Source organism: Arvicanthis niloticus, chromosome 1, assembly GCF_011762505.2.
Source record: "Arvicanthis niloticus isolate mArvNil1 chromosome 1, mArvNil1.pat.X, whole genome shotgun sequence".
Classification (NCBI taxonomy): Eukaryota; Metazoa; Chordata; class Mammalia; order Rodentia; family Muridae; genus Arvicanthis; species Arvicanthis niloticus.
The window spans coordinates 126,787,675-126,807,331 of NC_047658.1; the positions used below are offsets into that span (position 1 = coordinate 126,787,675).

At 38.9% G+C, this 19,657-nt stretch overlaps 1 protein-coding gene across 3 annotated transcripts in view; it reads left to right on the plus strand.

Annotated features, from left to right (window-relative positions):
- The window catches only part of Trpm6 (transient receptor potential cation channel subfamily M member 6), a 141,155-nt gene that overhangs the window by 98,423 nt on the left and 23,075 nt on the right, over positions 1-19,657 (plus strand). For all 3 annotated transcript variants that reach the window (XM_034502568.2, XM_076918335.1, XM_076918341.1), the window contains 5 exons: positions 3,286-4,427; positions 5,872-5,981; positions 12,246-12,363; positions 16,130-16,221; positions 18,017-18,075. In XM_034502568.2, the coding sequence (XP_034358459.1) occupies positions 3,286-4,427; positions 5,872-5,981; positions 12,246-12,363; positions 16,130-16,221; positions 18,017-18,075 (1,521 nt within the window). The remainder of the gene's footprint in view (positions 1-3,285; positions 4,428-5,871; positions 5,982-12,245; positions 12,364-16,129; positions 16,222-18,016; positions 18,076-19,657) is intronic.

Consider the following 19,657-nt stretch of genomic DNA (forward strand, 5'->3'; position numbering starts at 1 on the left):
TATATATATATATATATAGTGTGTGTGTGTGTGTATGTAATATATACATATATATATGTATATATATATTACATATATATACACACACCACACACACACATCCCCTTTGTTATGTTACAAGTTTTAAGTTAACTTCTTTGTTACAGATTTTACAGATTATTAACTATAACCAATAAACTTAAAATCTTGAGGTACAAAAAATTCACATAGTGGTCTCACATATCTAGAAGTATGATTTATATCTTAGCAAAAGTTTTAGTTGTTAAATGAAACCAATAGTTTCCCCTCCCTTTTATTTATTTATTTTTTTGTTTTCTGTGCTCTCTTTCCCTGTCACTTGTTCCTGTGACTCACTTGACCCAAGACAGAGAGGAGACTTTTAAATAAACATGCCTGAGTCTAGAAAAGGGATAGCCATAACTGAACTCCAAAGTAAGCTTTCAATTAAAGCAGAACAGCATAAAACAACTTTAATATCCGTAACCACGAGACATCTGAATCCCTGCTAAACTGAATCCAGTGTCCAGAAAGCTCAGAGATAAGAAATCCTGAACTCTGGCATTCAAAGCAGCCCTGGCAAGCAGTGTTAGTGGTGGCCAGTGGCAGCAGCAGACAGTGAAAACAAAACCAACAAACACTGAAGCCAGAAAGCTCCCATAGTCAAAGGAGACCAGTCAGGAAAAAAATGTGGTGGCCACAATCATTCATACATTCAACTGAGCCCAATCCATTTTGTCTTGGATTCTCTGTTGGTGACAAAACTTACGGACACACCAGAAAACACAGACTCAGCTCCATACACAAACCAGACAGACAAAACTTGGCATTTAACTGGGTGTGACTGATTTTCACCTTGTCTCCCAGTATCCAACCAACCAGAACCAGGGGTGTAGGACATCTTGCTTTTTGTCCTGAATGGGAGAAAAGTGTTGAATCCCATTTAACCCCTCCACTTCCCAGATGAAGATCTCAACAGAGTTAAATGTCACAGAAAAATGACTGTGTCTTATCAGGGGAGCCTTGGAACATCTAAAGGTGTGTGCCTCAGGAGGCAGCCATTCAGTGCTGGAGTAAATGCCCAGCTTTAGAATTTGGATGGCTAGTCTGATATCGCTGGGGACTCCAGCAAATGTTAATCCTACCAGGTGAGAATAAAACCACAACCACATTTTTTTTGAGCCAAATTTGAAGCAAGCTTTTTAAAATACTGTCCAGGATGTTGGATACTGGTAGAGTCCACAACCAGGATTACTAGAGTATGGTGCAGAATTTCATTAGTCAGAGGCTTATAAAGGTAAAATCCACAAGGCTGTGTATTTCCCACCTTCATCCAATTAGGGGCAAGCATACACCCTGATGTACTTCCTGCCCACATAACTTCCTCCTATGTGTGATCAAGAACATCCTGTGTAGTTGGGACAACCAAGCTTGTTTACAGAAGCAAACACAGTGGCATGTTGTCTAACCTGAACAACAGATCCCAACATTCCAAGAAGTTATCTGTCCTTGGACAGTGGGACTTACAGGTTAGAGGCATTTTTGTTTTACAGAACTCTTAAGCATATTAATTTAAACTTAAAACATAACATTAGCCAGAGAGATAGAGATAGATAGATAGATAGATAGATAGATAGACAGACAGACAGAAAGATCGAGAAGAGAGAGACAGAGACAGAGACAGAGAGACAGAGAGACAAAGACAGAGACAGAGAGACAGAGAGACAGAGACAAAGACAAAGACAAAGACAGAGACAGAGACAGAACAAGGAGCAAGAGAGGGAGAGACAAAACATTTTGCTTTTGAAACTTGTATTATTCTTTTGTATTAAGTAATGAAACCCAGTGCTTTTTGTCATTTCAATATCCCCACAAAAGCAACTTATAGGACATTGGGCTCATTTGACTCAGTATTCTAGGGGGCAGCCAAGTGATGATGAGATAGAAGGATCTTGGAGTCATCAGTCACGTGCACAGTCCAGAGCCAAAAGCAGCAGTCAGGTGCACACATGCGGGTGCTCAGTTTGCTTTCTGTTTTTACACAATTCGTGATCCCACATGTAGGGAAAGATGCCCTTCACACTGGATGGGCCTTGCCACCTCTATTAACACAATCAAGATTATCCTCCGCCGGGTGGTGGTGGCGCACGCCTTTAATCCCAGCACTTGGGAGGCAGAGGCAGGCGGATTTCTGAGTTCGAGGCCAGCCTGATCTACAGAGTTAGTTCCAGGACAGCCAGGGCTACACAGAGAAACCCTGTCTCGAAAAACCAAAAAAAAAAAAAAAAAAAAAAAAGATTATCCTCCACAGACATGCCCACAGAACAACCTGATCAGTGAAACCCTTCCCAGGGAACAGTGACAGTTTAATCATCACAACTATCTATGCTCAGGTAGCTGCATTAGTTTTGTAGGGTTACTATAGAAAAACTAAACTTGATGTTTTATGTCAACAAAAGTTGACTGGGTCATGTTTCTGGAAACTAGGTGTTCAAAAGTGAGATGTCACAGGACCATTGTCTCTGAAGTCTCTAGGAAAGAGTCCATCCTTGCCTTGCTAGCTTCGGATGCCTTGTGGAGGCTTGTGGTTCTTTGTTTTTTCCTGCACCACTCTGTTCCCAAGACCATTTTCTCTCAGAGAGTCTTTATATCTTTTTCCTTCTGTGTTTGTTTATGCTAAGTTTTTTTCTTCTTATTAGAACCTTTATGTTTTAAAAATTATTATGTTTTTAATTTTTTCAGATTATAAAATAATTACATAATTTTCCCTTCCTTTTTCCCTCCAACTACTCTCATTTACTCCCCCTCCCCAGCTCCCTTTCATATTTGCAGCCTCTTTTTCTTTAAGAGACATGAGAACATGGAAGAGGGAAAGATCAGGATGCCTCAACTTTAGACAAAGGATTTTCCAATAGATGATATTCTAGTGTTTGCCATGGAAATGACCGAACACATTAGTGGATAACAGTGGGCTGATCCATTAGATCATTGCGTGGTAACTAACTTGCAGGCAGCTGGAAAACTGGTTCTGAGGTCAGAAAGACATAAAGGTTGGAAGTGTAGATTTATAATTCTTCTCCTTGGTGTTATAGTAGAAAGATAGGGGAAGTTAAGGTCACCTGGGATTAGAATGCCTACTGATTAGAAAGAGCAGAACATGAGAAACAAGCTTAGCTTTTGGAAGCAGTGCCTTAGCTGTCACCTATAGAAGAAGAAATGTGAGACGAGAACAAGAACAATTTCCACCAGATTAGTGTTTATTGATGTTGTTCCTATCTTCACCATTAGGGTATCAGAGATGTTCTTCCAACTCAAAGAAATGAATGAAAAAGTATCTTTTATAAAGGACTCCCTACTATCCCTGGACAGCCAGGTAGGACACCTACAGGACCTCTCGGCCCTGACTGTTGACACCTTAAAGGTCCTTTCTGCTGTTGACACCTTGCAAGAAGATGAGATTCTTCTGGCCAACAGAAAAGATTCTACTTGCAGAAAACGACCCCACAGCTGGACCAATGTCATCTGCGCCAAGGTTCTAACTGACTCGGAAAGCTGTGGCAAGAAGAAATTTCAGTACTACAGCATGCCCCCTTCTTTGCTGAGGAGCCTTGCTAGAAGCCAGCTTCCCCCAAGAGTGCAGCGGGGTGCCCTTGTAGAGGTTACACACAGTAAGAGAGACGCCTCACATGTAAGAGAAGACCAGGAGGAAGGTGAAATGGAACAGACGACAGTCGCTTCTGGGGTCTCCCATGTCAGGCAAGCACACTCTAAGTATGGCCAGTTTCTCCTGGTCCCATCTTCGGGAAAACAAGTTCCGATGTCTTTGGCAAACTCCCCACATCTTTTCAGATCATCTGAGGAGGCAGATATCGATGGTCTGGCATTGGAACACATACACCAAAGTGCTATCACCATCCATTTGCCTGGGCAGACCCCTGCTGCCTCTCATCAGGCATTGGTACCCGAACACAAAGATCAGCATGAGGCAGTTACGCAGATGCCAGAGAAGCCTGACAAGGCAGAACAAGACTCACTGGCATTCAGTGGCACGCCGGCTCCCGTGACAGTGACTTCTCTTCCTTCGAGAGCCATCAGCATGCAAGATGAAGGTGGATACGTGAACTGGGCATTTTCAGAAAGCGACGAAACAGGTGTGTTTAGCATTAAAAAAAAGTGGAAAACTTGCTTGGCCTCCACTTGCAACAGTGACCTCAATCCAGATGGAGATGGCTCCCTGCAGACTGGAGGCAGGTCTGGACTGGATAACGCAAGAAAACTAGCCCAGAGTTGTGAGTGCCCAGCAAGATCATGGACCGAGGCAGGAAGATCCTTTTGGATCAATCCTCTCTGCAGAGATAAAGCTCTCGTTAGGAGCCATAGCTTTAGATTCCACAAGGAGGAGAAACTGAGGAAGACCTGGAAGAACAACAGTAAGGAACAAATGTTTTAAATTTATTTATTTCTTTATTTTTACTTTTCCCCCCTTATTTTTTAAAAAATGTATACAGTATGTTTTGATCATAATCTCTTACCTTTCCCGACTCCTCCCAGGTCTTCCCCCAACCACACAACTTCATGTTCTTTTTCACTTTTTTTCACCTGTGAGATATATTTTATTTTACTTTTAAAAAAATTTTATTTAATCTTTTTTTTTACATTCCAGATTTTATCCCCCTCCTAGTCTACCCTCTGACTGTTCTACCTGCCATACCTCCCCACCCCCCTGACCCTGTCTCCATGAGGATGTTCCCACCCCCTACCTCTCACCACAGGAGACCTCGCCACTCTCTGGGGCCTCCAGTCTCTTGAAGGTTAGGTGTATCTTCTCTGACTAAGTCCAGACCCAGCAGTCCTCTGCTGTATATGTATTTGGAGGCCTCGTATCAGCTGGAGTATGCTACCCGATTGGTGGTCCAGTGTTTGAGATATCTCAGGGGTCCAGGTTAGTTGAGAGTGCTGGTCTTCCTACAGGGTCGCCCTCCTCCTCAGCTTCTTCCAGCTTTTCCCTAATTCCACCACAGGGGTCAGCAGCTTCTGTCCATTGGTTGGGTGCAAATATCTGCATCTGACTCTTTCATCTGCTTGTTGGGTCTTTCAGAGGGCAGTCATGGTAGGTTCCTTTTTGTGGTGTCATATTCCTTGCATCTCTGAGTTCCAGGCCAGCCAGGTGTACAGAATGAGTTCCAGAACAGCCAAGGCTACACAGAGAAACCCCATCTTGAAAAGCCAAAAAACAACCAACAAAACAAAAGGAAGCCCCAGAAAAAACAAAAAGCGTAAAAAAAAAAAAAAAATCATGGAGTTTGTTTTGTGTTGGCCAGCTTCTCCTGAGCTTGGAACCTGCCCTGCCTGGGATGTGATTGAGTTAGCCAGTGGCACTCCTTTTGGGGAAAAGCGATTTCCCCCGATTTCTTTGCAGCTATCAATTGCAAATAGCTTCTGATTAGGGGTGAAACTTAACATCCACTTTCCCTTCTCCTTCCTGGCATTTTCGTCTCCATGAACTTGTGCGGCCCCCGGAAGTTCATCTGTCCATCAGCCCTGTTATGTGTAGAAAACTGTTTCTTTGCAGTTACCCATCATCTCTGTCTATGAGCAGTTTTTCTTTCCACCTCTTTTATTTCTGCACTCATCCCTGAGCTTTGACGGGGAGGGGTGTGATAAAGACATCCATTTATGGCTGAATGAGGAGCAGATATTTTTTAAAGTGTCACTTGCTTCCATACTGTTGTGAAAATGTCTGTGATTATTAGAGTAGAATCATTCTTCTCATTCTCTCACTCCTCACCCCACCCCCACCCCCACCCCCAACCCAAAACAAAATCATCACTGCCAACTGCCTTCAGCATCTTCATACACACCCTTTCCTTCCAGGCCATTCAAAATCCTCAGAGACCGGGTCAACATGGCTCAAAGCCAAACTGCTAACCACGAGCAGGAGACTGTCAAAGAAAAAGAGGAAGGCCCAGGGACTCCAGGTGCCAGTAAGTCCTCCTCCTTCTGTACTTCAGGGTTCGAGCAACTAAGTCATTGGCCTCATCCCTTGGCTCCTTTTGTGCACACATGATAACCTTGTACCAGGTGGAGTGAAGACACACATTTTTGACTTGTTTATCTGTTCACAAGCTGAAAGCCATTGTGTTGTTTCCGTGTTGGGCTAGTCTGAGAAAGCCAGAGTGAACACTTGTATATAGGTCTTTTGTTGAACATTTGCTTTCATTTTTCCTTGGCAAGTACTTGGGAGAGGTGGAGGAAGGCTAGCATTCTGTGGTATGTAATTCTCAAAGACGCCCCCACGTGGCTTTCTGTGTCCACCTGCGGATTATGAATATAGTAGTTGTTCTGATTCCACGCCTGTCTGCAGGATGTGCAGTCTTAACCTCAGGTATACTGTTGGCTCCGTAGTCTGCATCATTGTGAGACTGATGAGTCAGTACTGACCCAGGCTCTTAGAGGACGTTTCATGTGTTCATTGGGATGTAGCTCTGGGTCTTTTGTAGAAGTTGCTTTGTTGCTTACTGTGAAGTTGTAAATGTTTACTGTGTGTCCTTGTCTTTTGTGGATGTTTTATGCAAACTTTTTCTCCTTCACTGTCATAACTATTGTCAGAAGCAGAGAATTACTTTTAAAATTTTGACTGAATATTTGACTTTTTTTCCTTCTGTGGCTCAAAAACCCTCAAACCCAAGACTTTAAACCTACACTGTCTCTTGTTTCTGATAGGATGCTTATGCTTTTAGTTTCTACATTAGTTCTACAGTCCATTTTAAGGTAATTTTTGTATATGGGGCTAAGACAGGATTGAATTTTCTCTCCCATATGGATATCAAAAATTCTATCATTTTTTGGGTAAAAATGTGACTGTTTTTTTCTATTGAATTACCTTAACATTTGTCAAAAACTAATTGACTATACAGACCCACAGTATGTGTGGCTCTATTTCTGTCTATCTCCATGCCAATACTAAATCTATTTCAACTACCGAAACTTTATAAGTTGTGAAATCATGCATAAAAGAAATCCTTCGTTTTTCAAGAAATGATTTGGCTATTTTATGTTCTTTGCATTTATATATAAATTTAGTCTCAGATTTCAGTTTTTACACAGAAGCCTTCTGGGATTTGGAACAGAATTGCTCTGAATCTGCATGCCAGTTGTGGGAAAATTGACATCTTAACCACAACTAGGTGTCTGATCCATGGAAGCAATATATGTCTAGCTAGCAGGTCTTTTAAACCTTTTCTCAGTAATTCTTTGTAATTTTAGCATTTAGGTCTTGAATATCTCTTGTTACATGTGTATCACCGATATCTGTGATTGTGACATACATACATACACACATACATAGATATATACAAATATAAATTATTGTGGTGAATATATATATCCATGTGTGTATATGTATGTGTGTGTATGTATGTATGTATGTGTGTATGTATGTGTGTGTGTGTAAAACCTTGGTCTTATATTTTACAATTTTGCTTTTGCTTTTATATTTCACTTTTGCTTTTGAAAGGTTTTTGATAATTTACTTAGAATGTTTTATGTAGGTGATGATATTGGCAATGCAGTTTTAATTCTTAATTTTAATCTGACATTATTTGTTTTTTTGCCTGATTACACTGACAGGAACATTTAGTCTCGTGTTAAATAGACGTGGTGAGCACTGCCATCTTTCTAATTTTTTTTTTTGTTTTTTTGAACTGTAATGGAGACAGAGCCCAGAACCTTTGCTTTTTCTTCTGTTATTCCTGGTGGAATGTGCTTTGCCTTTCACCATTAAATATGATATTTGTCAATCTTGTTGCATATCAACTTAGACAGTTTTCTTCTTTACTTTGTTATTTTTATAATGTCAGAGTTAATGTTTCAAGCATTAAACTGGCATATTCTAGTTTACTGGGATAAACCGCACTAGTCCACCTATGTATGTTTGTATGTGATAGTCTTTTTTGCACCTGTGTTCCTGGAACATTGTCTTTAGTTCCCTTACTCTCAGGGTTTGGGCATGAGAATTATCCTAGGATCATTTGCTACATGTGGTATATATCTTCAGCATGCTTTGTGAGTTTATGAAAAGTTGATAATCTTTTGACATTACATATTCAGTCATATTATCCATTAAAACCATCCCTGTGGAAAAGTTTTTAACTACACATACGTATCTGTGATAGTCAGAGGGCTGTTTAAATGATCAAATTCATAAGTTGGTTTTGTTTGTTTCTGTATTTAAAACCTTTATCTATTTCATTGAACGTTTCCTGTTCATTTCTGTGCCTGGTAATTTGGGTCAGCTCTTTCATTCTTTTGGCTAGTTGGGGCAAGCGTTTGTGTTTTATGAGTTGGCAAAGCGTTATTTATAAGTCCCTTATTTGCTCCTCCCTCTTCTTAGATCCATCTTCGAGACAGGGTGTCCGTGTGTATCCCTGGCTGGCCTGGCACTCATGCTGTTCTTTCCTCTGTGACCCAGAAGCTGTGATTATAGATCGTGCCTCCAGGTTCAGTGTAATATCCTCTGGTTATTATTTTACTGCTTCATGCAGCACCTAGAAGGACACTGTCTCTTGCATTCTGAATATTTGTAATTTGTGTTTTCTTTGTTTCACAATCAGCCTGGCTCTAGGTTTTTATCTGTTTCGATTTTTTTTTTGGAAAAAAAAAAAAAAAAACTCTATTTTATTGACTTTCCCATGAATTCAATTCTATTTCCTTTGTTCAGTTTACTTGATTTTCTCTTTCTACTTTAAGTTAGAAAAATCGGTTAATGATTTGGGAGTTTCTTTCCATTTTTTAAAACGTGATCTTTTATTTGTTCATCAACAATCTCATACATATTGTATCTTTTAATTTTGAATGGAGATATTCAGTGTTATAAAATTACCTCAAACATACATTAGTTAGATCTCACACATTCTGATGTTGCTTTCATGTTAGTCCATTGAATCTTATATTTTGTCAGAATGATTCTAATTTTGTGAGAATTCCTTCCTTTCATGTTTTATTTTTTATTTATTTACTTTTCCAAATAAACTGATACTTTGAAATATGTAGCTCTCTTTGTTATTGTCATAAGAAGCAGTTAAAGGCTTTTTATTATTGTTTTAATCTCTTGATTTGTTATGGGTTTGTTTAAGATGCTGGTCATTTAGTCTTGGCTTAACATTAGTGGTTTCCATGAATCTAGAAATTTGTCTATTTTTTTTTCAATTATTTACTTAACCAAGTACAGGTTTTTGTAGCATTCCTTTATAATATTCTGGATTTCTTTGGTGTCTGTTGTAATATTTCTTTGTTTATTTTTGCTTCTGTTAATTTGACTCCCTTTCTTTCTTTTGATCAGTTGGGCCCAAGGGTCTGTCAATCTTGCTTACTTTCTCAAAGAACCAGTTCTTAGATTCATTGATTCTTTGTATTATTATTATTTTTTGCTTATTTTCATCAATTTTTGCTCTGATTTTTATTATTTCTTCCCAACTACTGGGTTTGGTTTGTTCTTGTTTTTCCAATTCTTAAGTTGTATCATTAAGTCATTTATTTGTGCCATTAAAATGTTTTTAATGTAAGTGCTTAGAGCTATAAATTTTCCTGTTAGGACAGCTTCCTCTAGGTCCCAGAGGTTTTGTTTTGTTTGTTTTGTTTTCATTTTCATTTAGTACTAAGAACCTTTTAATTTCCTTTTTTAAAATTCCTTCTTTGACCCACTCATCATCTAGTAATATGCTGTTTAATCTTCATGAATTGGAGTAATTACTGGGGATTCATTTAGTGTTGATCTTAAGCTTCATTGCATTGTGGTAGAAAGAACACATGGAATTGTTTCAATTTTTCTAAATTTGTTAAGATTGGTTTTCTGGCCCAGGATGTGGTCCATTTTAGAGAAGCTTTCATGGGCTGCTCAGTAGAATGTGTATTCTTTGGTCTTTGGGTAGAAAATTCTGTAAATATCTGTTAAGTCCATTTAATGTCTGTTGTCATTTAATTCTGATGTTTTGTCCAGATGACCTGTCTACTGGAGAAAGTGGAGTACCGAAATCATCCACTATTATTGAACTAGACTTTATTTGTACTTTTGTATTTGGCATTGTGCTTTTTATGGAATTGAATCCACAAGGGTTTGGTGAATATGTGTTTAGGATTGCAATGTCTTTTTGGTTAATTGTTCCCTCTATGACTCTTCATGTTGTTTGAGTTTGATTTCTATTTTATTAGATATTAAGACAGTGACAGCTATTTTCTTCTGATCTCCTTTGCTTGGAATATTTCTTTTCTTCTATTTATGTTAAGACATTACCTATCATTGAAGGTAAACTGAGTTCCTTGTAGAAAGCAGAAAGATGGATTTTGTTTCTTAATGTAGCTCACTAACCTTAGGTAAACAAAGAGTGGAAGCCATTGATTTTACATTTATTATTGAAAGGTACCCATTGATTGATGTAATTTTGCAATTATTATTATTGTTATTTTGCTATTTGTATTCTTAGCCCTACTTTGTGTTTCAGTAATTATAGCTTTGCTATTTATATATAATCTCTTGGATGCTTGTTCCTATTTTCAGTCCACACTATGGCTTCCAGAATTCTCTGTAGAGCTGATTTGATGGATATAAATTTTATAGTATGTTTATACCTCGAAAAAATTTTCTTTCTCAAACTATGGCAGATAGCTTTTCTGGTGCAGTGTTCTCTGTTGGCATCGATGGTCTTTGACAACTTGAAGTACTTCTCACTCCTCATCAAAGAAGCTTTTTTTTTTTTTTTTTTTTTTTTTTTTTTTTTTTTTTTTTTTTTTTTTTTTTATGAAGTAGACTGAAACCATTCTAGAAACGCACAAGTGGTCAAAATGCTGAGAAGAGCTGACCATGGGGTGCTCAGCCACAGCTAATACATCACCAACACCAACATAACCTGATACTTAAGGCTCAGGGAATATCTTGAAAGAGGAAGCAGAAAGCTTATAAGAACCAGAGGACCAAGATGTCTGCTCTAAGATAGCATCTTCTATATATTCAAGGGCAACTGCATTCATTAAATCTCAAAAATATTGTTACCTAAACACAATCTTCACAATAACATCAGTTGATAGGCCAATGTGGATGCAGAATATCTCACAAGTGTCTACCCCTAGATGGAGAGCTACAGGCAATTGATGACTACAGAGAGAGGGAGAATCAGTCTTCAGTCTTTTCCAGGGACAAGCCCACAATTAAGTAATTTAACTTGTTAACCCTTAAATACGTGTGTGTGTGTGTGTGTGTGTGAAAACTAAATGGACTCAGCATAGTGTATGTATGTGTATATGCTTATATACATACATAACACACACATACACACATATGTAACAATAATTAAAGAAATTATGAGTTTGAGAGGGAGCTGGGTGCATGGGAGGAGTTGGAAGTTAAAAATTATGTACATATAGTATTCATCGGTAAAATTCACCCCCTCCCCAAATTAGGTTTAAAAAAGAAGCAGAAGCAAAGAGACAAAACAGTAAAGTCATCTGCTAGGGGAGAGAGTTGGCTTGATAAGGAAAGCTACCATCTGAGACAGTGCCATGACCTGTTAGATCCTGTGGGAAAAGCATGTAAGGATATTTAGTTTAGAATCTTTCAAATGGTCTGAGTTCAACTAGAAATTGCATCTGAGCTCAAGTGCTCATAATTTCATTCATTTATTGCTTTGAAATTTAATTGGCCTGTTGTCCCTTTCTGGGAAAGATGTAAACAGACATGGTAAACCAGGTCTCTACTGCTTTAATATCGGAGACAATGACGAATGGAAGTAGTAAATTATTTTCCAAGTTTACACAAGTTCTGGTGGGACAGAATTCCAATGCGAGTACTTTGAATTTAAATATTTCCCTCTCTCTATAGCTGTGTTTTTTTGAAATATGATCTCTAATCAGCACTGTGGACTTCCCTTGGGAACTCATTACAGATCCGAGTCCCACCTCTCCCCTAGACCTTCTGAATAGAAATCCTGAGGGTGCAAGCTAATGACTGCTCCTGAGTGGTTCTGATGCTCATTCGGGTCCCACTCCACATTCTGGTTCTTAATCATGACTGCAAAGAGAATGTACACAGATGGGTGTGACCTGCTAGCCTGAATGGTGGGGTTTCTATGTGTCCAAGGTAATTCAAAATGTGTCCAAGGTTAATCACTGCCTTCTGCTGTGTGCTTCTATTAACATTAATGTAAACTATTATCAGACCAATGTCATTGTGTTTGACCAAGTGACTTTCTCTCCAGGTGATAACAGTCAATGCCTGCTATCAAAGTGACCAATTGAATTCCGAGCCAGGAGAAACTAACACCACTGAAGAGTTCAGCAAGAATTGGCTCTCTGTGTCCAACTTCAGCCAGATAGGTATGTGATTATGTAGCCTTAGACCGCCAACATCTGGCAGAATCTTCTAGGGAGTAGTGTTTAAACTACTGGTGGTTTCTAGTATTCTCTTGAGTAGAGATGAGGTAAAGAGAGATTGCAGAAGGCTCTAAAGGAAACAGCTCTTTGCTGCTTTATAATGCACATGCAAAGGACAAAGTTTCATTTGCTTAAAGGACTTGCTATCAGGATACAGAAAAGAAATATTAAAGTATAGATAATCTTTTATATTCAAGGAGTGTTTGCCCTAAATTGGGTTCTCTGGTCTGACTTATAGGGAGAGGAGTTTGCTTAATTTGCAGAACCCTTAAAGCTCATGCAATGCTGGTAAGGATCAGAAGGTCAGCCATTGTTGGTTATTCACCATGGCCCACATAGGGTATTTACAAGTAGACAAGTTTAACCATAAACTTAATGGGATGTGTGGAGAAGAGTTGCAAGCAAGTCATAGCATGAGGAGTAAAGTGAGATGAGACTGGTTGTGAACAGAAACGCACACAAATACAGCTTTGAGCTTTGTGCACTAGGCTGTCTTTTTAAAGAAGAAGGAAGCAAGTGATCAAGGAAAGCATACATTTGAAATTACTTAAGACACTAAATATCAAACACTGGTAGATACTGCAGGGTCTCCTATTTTATAAACCCTCCTTCATTTTTACTCCATGGTCCTCAATTATCTGGTAATTTTTCATACCGTCCTCGACCCTTGTTCTCCCCAGGGGCCACTGGGCCATTGGTCAAATCTGCAGACATGCTTTGTTGGCATGATACAGGGGATGCTCTTGGCCTCTAGTCAGAAAGGGACAGAGATGTTCTGAAGCATCCTGTGATGTATGGTGTATGCCTGAGGACAACAAATTGTCCAGACAAAAACATTATGGCAAAATGAGTGAACCCTGTTTTGTATTTAAGATACAACCCTCAATCAAGCCAGTGTGAATCGAATAGACACAGAGCTGGAAGAAGCATTAGAAATTAAATGGGAATTACATTGATTCACAAGTATGTCTCAGGAGCTTAGTTGTTTTCCCTTAACTCACAGGTTACCAGAGACTGTGCCTTTATCTATGTTAAACCCATGCATAAAACACAACTCTAGCCGAGCTGATGATTCCTTGACAAAAACCTGAGCATGTAGGAGGCTGGGGCAAGAAAACTGTGTCTTCCAGGCCAAGTATAGGCTATGTAGTGAGATCTTTCATCACAGTGAAAACATAAGCAAGCCAGGAATCACGCAAAGAAAAACAAAAACCCTGACAAAAGTCTAGGACAAATCATCTCTCTTCATTTAAACATGTTATATTTAGTTATGTAGTTATATGTATTTTATAAACAGTATAACCTGTGCTTAGTTTTTACTTTTTAGGATGTATTAATTTAAAATAAATGGGTTACTGTGATATTTTTGTATGTGTATGTAACCTGCTTGTCTTAGTTAGGCTTTTACTGCTGTGAACAGACACCACAACCAATGCAAGTCTTATAAAGAACAACATTTACTTGGGGCTGGATTACAGGTTCAGAGATTCAGTCCATTATCATCAAGGAGGAAGCAAGGCAGAGTCTGAGCAGGCATAGTACAGGAGGAGCTAAGAGTTCTGCATCTTCATCTGAAGTCTGCTAGCAGAATACTGGCTTCCAGGCAGCTAGGGCTAGGGTATTAAAGCCCACACTCACAGTGGCATATCTTCTCCAACAAGACCACACCTCTTAACAGTGTTACTTCCTGGGCCAATCATATACAAATCATCACACTGCTTCAGTCATATTCAGTGTTATCTTTCTTGCCACCATTCCCTCTCCTTGTGGTGCCTCTTCCAAAATAGATCTCACCCTACTTTTATGCTCTTTAAAATTTAGAATTCACAGATGAGAAAAACCTTTGGTATTTGTCCTATCCTGTCTGCCTTGCTTTACTTCCTTCTTAGTTTGAGTTTTATTACTGTGAAAGAAACATGACCATGGCAACTTTTATAAAAGAAAATATTTAATTGGAGGCTGGCTTATAGTTCAGAAGTTTAGTCCATTATTGTCATGGCAAAAAGCATGGTGGCATGCAGGCAGACATGGTGCTGGAGAGGTAGCTTAGAGTTCTCCATATGTCTATGGAGGCAGCAGGGAGAGACAGTGAACCACTAGACCTGGCTTGAGCTTCTGAAATGATAAAGCTCACCCCTCAGTGACACACTTTTTCCAACAAGGCCACACCTCCAACGATGCCACTTCCTATGAGTCTATGGGGGCCATTTTCATTCAGATCACCACACTTTATTTGATAACTTCTGTCCATTTTCCTCGAATGACATCATTTCATTCTTTATGCTTATTCTTAGATTATAGTACATCATTCTTAAATACTTATTATCTTTCCAGTAATTTCAGACAGGAAGATATGTGTATTAGGAGGGTCTGGGAAGGAAACTGCCTGACCCCAAGGGCCCAACAGATCTGATGAGGCTTGGAACACCCTTGAAACACATATTGACTTGAAAAGCTTTATTGTTTCTTTTGAAACCTCTTAAGAAATAATTGAAAAAAAAGTAAGGAAATAAAATTTGGGGAGTTCCAAGGCCCTCTTTCAAATTGCAGTCTCAAGTAGCTCAGGTTGACCTCAAACTGAATGTGTAGCTGAGGATGACCTTGAACTTCTGCTCCTTCTGCATTTAACTCCTGCATGTCATCATTTCAGGTGTGTATTGCCATGCCTGGTTTATGCAGTGCTGGGGAATGAACTCAGAGCCCATGCACACTGGGAATCCTATCAGCTAAGTTATATCTCAGGTTCTCAGGGAGCTCTCTTTATACACCCAGAAAATTTCTAAGCATCCTATGAAAATACAAAACAGTTTTTCTATAATATTTTTGTTTTAGTGATAACACTGTCATTGCAATTTTATCACATGCCAATAGCTTTCTTTGTATATCTTACGTACTTTTTTCTAGAAGAAAATCACATGGAGAAATGTATTTATTGTCTCTTACAGCTTTGTAGGTGCCAGGTGTAAACATAATAATAAAATAAAATCTTATTATCTAATCTAAGGAAAGCATAAACAGTTAAGCTGATTGTTAGTATTCGTTTTTTTTTTCTCTCTGTCTTTTGTTGTTATTGCTGTTTATTGTACTTTTGTGTTTGGTGCCTTTATGAAGGAAGGATTACTAATTTACAACTAATATATTTTAAATATATTTTAAAGTATGGGTAATAGAATGCAAGAGATGGTGAATATAAAATGGTGCTGAATGTGTTCAGAAAAGCATCATGGATTATTTAATTCCTGACTTTGATACAGAAGTAAAAGTTAGGGTAGGTGTGGTGGCTCAGTGGGTAAGGTGTTCACTGAGCAAGCCAGAGGACATGAGTTCAGTCCCCAGATTCTATGCAAAAGTAGAAGGGGAGAAGCTATAAAGTTGTCCTGTAACCTCCATGTGCAAATGCCACATGCACATGCCTTACAATAATAATCATAATCATAACCATAATCATAATCATACAATTTCAAAGGAGAAGTAGAAGCTACTATAAATCTGAATGCAGCTATAGAAGAATAGAAACAGAATATACAGTTTTCAATTGCTTAAAGAAAAAAAGGAGGAAAGTGAAACTTGGTGAAACTTGCTAAAAATAGAGAAAACTACATCTAAGTTTAAATAAATGTACTGTGTCCAGATTTTTCTATTTGGGAAATGTGATTTGAATGTAACACATTTCAACCAATTTTCTAATTTCTTTTCTTTTAAAAACAAGGTTTAGAACCTTATACATACCAGAGAATGAAAATGAAGGAAATCGAACGACATGCTACACAAGCCAGTGACCACCTAAGACAGCCACAAGAGGTAAAAATAGTTTGATAGTTTTATAAGACATTTGTGCTTGTAGCCCTTTACTTTGCTGCACTAAGTTTACCCCACGGCCCATAACTAGCCTCTATTTTAACTGGCATTGGATTGAAATCCTTGGAAACTCAATGCTCGGGTTGATCCTTGCTTGAGTTTTAACTTCTCCACATTGGTCCTTTGTTGATTTTGTTCTCTTTCCTTGTGCAATTTGCTTCTCCTGGGCATGCTTAGATAAGAGAAGAGGTTCATCTTTTGAGATACGTGAACATTGTCACATAGTGGAGAAACGGGCTTTCTCCAGAACGCTTTTCAGAGACAGATCATGGAAGAGTTACTGTGAGACAGATTTCAATTCATCTGAGAAGAAACTTTTACTAACTGGAGTCTTTCAAGGCTAGAATGATTGATTCTGGAGACAATGAATTGCTAGTACGATTAGTCTAGTGTAAGATGCAGGAGTGTGCTCACGTACCGGAGGGGATGAAAACATGGCAGGGAGAAGGTCTCTCTGTGGTCCTTCAATTTTTCACTCTGCATTTCCACCTACAAATCCATGCCTTGTTTTTTTAATGTCTTCATACATGGTGTGTGAGGCAGAGTAACCCAAGGAACCTGATTTTGCTCTTCATTTGAATAACTGAACTAGAGAATTATAAACACTACCTATATGGATATCCTCAGGTGTTCTTGTAGCAATGACATCTAAAAGATTCTGAAAATACAGTGAACGCCCAGTTGAGGATAATTGGAAGCAGGATCTGTGTTTAAACCCAAGTTCTACCATTTTCATTAAAGTCTCTTCCATATGTGTATGTGTCAGGCTACATGTGTCAGTTAGCCTGTGAGTGTCATTATCTCTGTAAAACTTTATCTTCATATGATTATCAGTAGTATTCAACCGAGACACCTCTCAGGAAAACACCTAATGCAATGCCTGTCTCAAGTAGACCACGTCTCAAAAAATATGGCTCAGATAAGTGGAGTAAAATGAGGTAAATCCAGCACAATACTCTTTTTTATTTCTCTGTCTCCCCATCACCTGGAGCAGTGATGAATTTAGATAAGGATGTCAAGATGTAATGTTACTGGATACCTAGACCGATGAAGCTCATGGGACCAATGGTTATTTTGCTTGTAGTTTGAGTATCCAGTCAATCCTGAGCCTGGTAGGCACAGTTGGAGTTATGAGTAGCGAAGCTAGGATGCTTGCTCACATGTCTGTAGACCAGGATGCAGAGAAAGGGGATGCTGACTCTCACATGGCTTTCACATTGCTCTTTTTTTTTTTTTTTTTTTTTTTAAATTCACTCTGGGACCTGCTGCCTTTTTCCTTCAGGGTGGATCATCCCACCTAAGTTAATCCTCTCTGAAAATATCATCATGGACACACCCAGAGGCTTACTCCACGTGTTTCCCCTGTCCTGGCTGTTTCTTACTATATTAAATTGACAATAAAATACCCACTGTACCTGCCAAGTCAGACCTCCTTTGCTCCTTTCAGACCATGAACTGATTGCTCTATTTCTGTAGAAATTTTTTATATATTGTGCTTTCCTTTCAATGTCTCTATAAAAGCAACTTCATTCATTCCATTAAAACCATCAACTATGGAGGAATCCCCATTACATGCAGACGTTATGCGTGTGGTCTTTCTAGTTTGTGTTTCTTCTGTCTGTTAAAAAGAGAGGTCCTGCACCAGGCAGAGGGAGAAAGAGTGTTCGTGGCTGCTGTGCCACTGAAAGTATGGAGTGGGAGTGCTATGACGTTGTAATGTCTGTTCCCTTCTGCGCAGGATCCAGATAAAAACCCCTCATGGAATTCCACGAGCACCGGCCTCAACAGAAATTTTTTGTGAGTATTTCTGTGTGTCTTTTCAATTCTGTTCTCCAAGCTGATTAGGAATAAAGGTTTAGTACAATCAGAATAGGAAGAAAAAAATTGCATGTGAAGTGACAAGATATTTCTTGTGTTAGCAAGAAGGGGAAAAATTATTCTCCACATTTTCCAGTTTCTGGTAATAGTTCCCCACCCAAGTCCCTTTAAGAATACACACACACTTTGACAGCAGGTAAACAATTCCTTTGTAGTATCAAAAAGTCCACTTGCAGGTTGATCATTATATCTTTTCAGATAGGTAAGATTGTGAATGTGGTATAGAACAGAAAACAGCCATTTTTGTCTTAAAAACCAGAAGACCTTATTAAATTTATTCTCTATATTTAGGAATGATTTATTTACTTTTATTTAATATGTGTGAGTGTTTTACTTGCATGTACTTATGTATGTGTGTGCAATATTCATGGAAGCCAGAAAAGGGCATAGGATTTTTTGGATGTGGAAGTATAGACAGTTATGATCAACCAGGTGGAACTTGGAATTGAATCCCCGTCTTCTGCAAGAGCAACAAGTGTTCTTTACCACAAAACTGTCACTCCAGGCCTTGTTCACTGGCTTTCAAAAGACACTCCCTTCCATGTGTTCCTTTCACAGAATGAGGTTGATCTTTATTTCCTGGTTTTCAGTGGCACTGTAATTATCGAGACATCAACTCTGACAAGGATTGAGACAGAGAGGGAGAAAAGATGGGAAAGACACAATATGGTTGTCTATTTCTGAATTCTGTTTATTCAGAGAAATAAAGTTTGAAACCCAACCAAGTAAAGATAATTTTATTTATTTATTTTTTTTTTTAAGGGCCATGATCTCATTATGCTGCCCAGGTTTGCCCCAATCTCTTTGGCTCAAGTGATCCTCCTGTCTCAGTGTCCCAATTAAGCTGGTACTGCAGGTGTTTGGCATTGTGCGGCTGTTTCTACTCCACATTGTGTATATGTGGTGTGGTGTGTGTGTGTGTGTGTGTGTGTGTGTGTGTGTGTGTGTGGTATGTGTGTATGTGTGTATGTGTGTGTTGGTGTGTATAAGTGTGTGTGAATGTGTGGTATGTGTGCATGCATGTATGTGAGTGTATTGGTGTGTGTGAATGCGTGTGTATGTGTGTGTATGTGTGTGTATATGTGAATGTCTCTGTGTGTGTGTGTTTCTTTTTGTAGTTACAGCATCAAAATATCTGCAAGGCTATGGGGATAGAGGAAACTCACCCCATGTGAAGGCCAGCTTATATAAAGAAGGTAGAAGGTAACTTTCAGTTATGGTCCTCAGCCCCACTGACCTGGCCTTTCTTGGGAATTGCCACCATAGCCCCATGTAAGCCTGCTTCTAGACCTAAAGGACATATGACTTTCTTCTCTCAAAGGTTCAGTAGTTTGTGCTCATGCAGAGTGGTGGGTTATTGCAGCATGAAATTAAACAATAATTGTAATTGTACTTCCTTCCCTAAGGACCCTAAGTACTGGAGATATTCTTTGAATGCATTTATTCAGACTTGCCCATGGCCACTTGTGCACTTGAGCAGGGCAAGTAACAATTTAAAGCG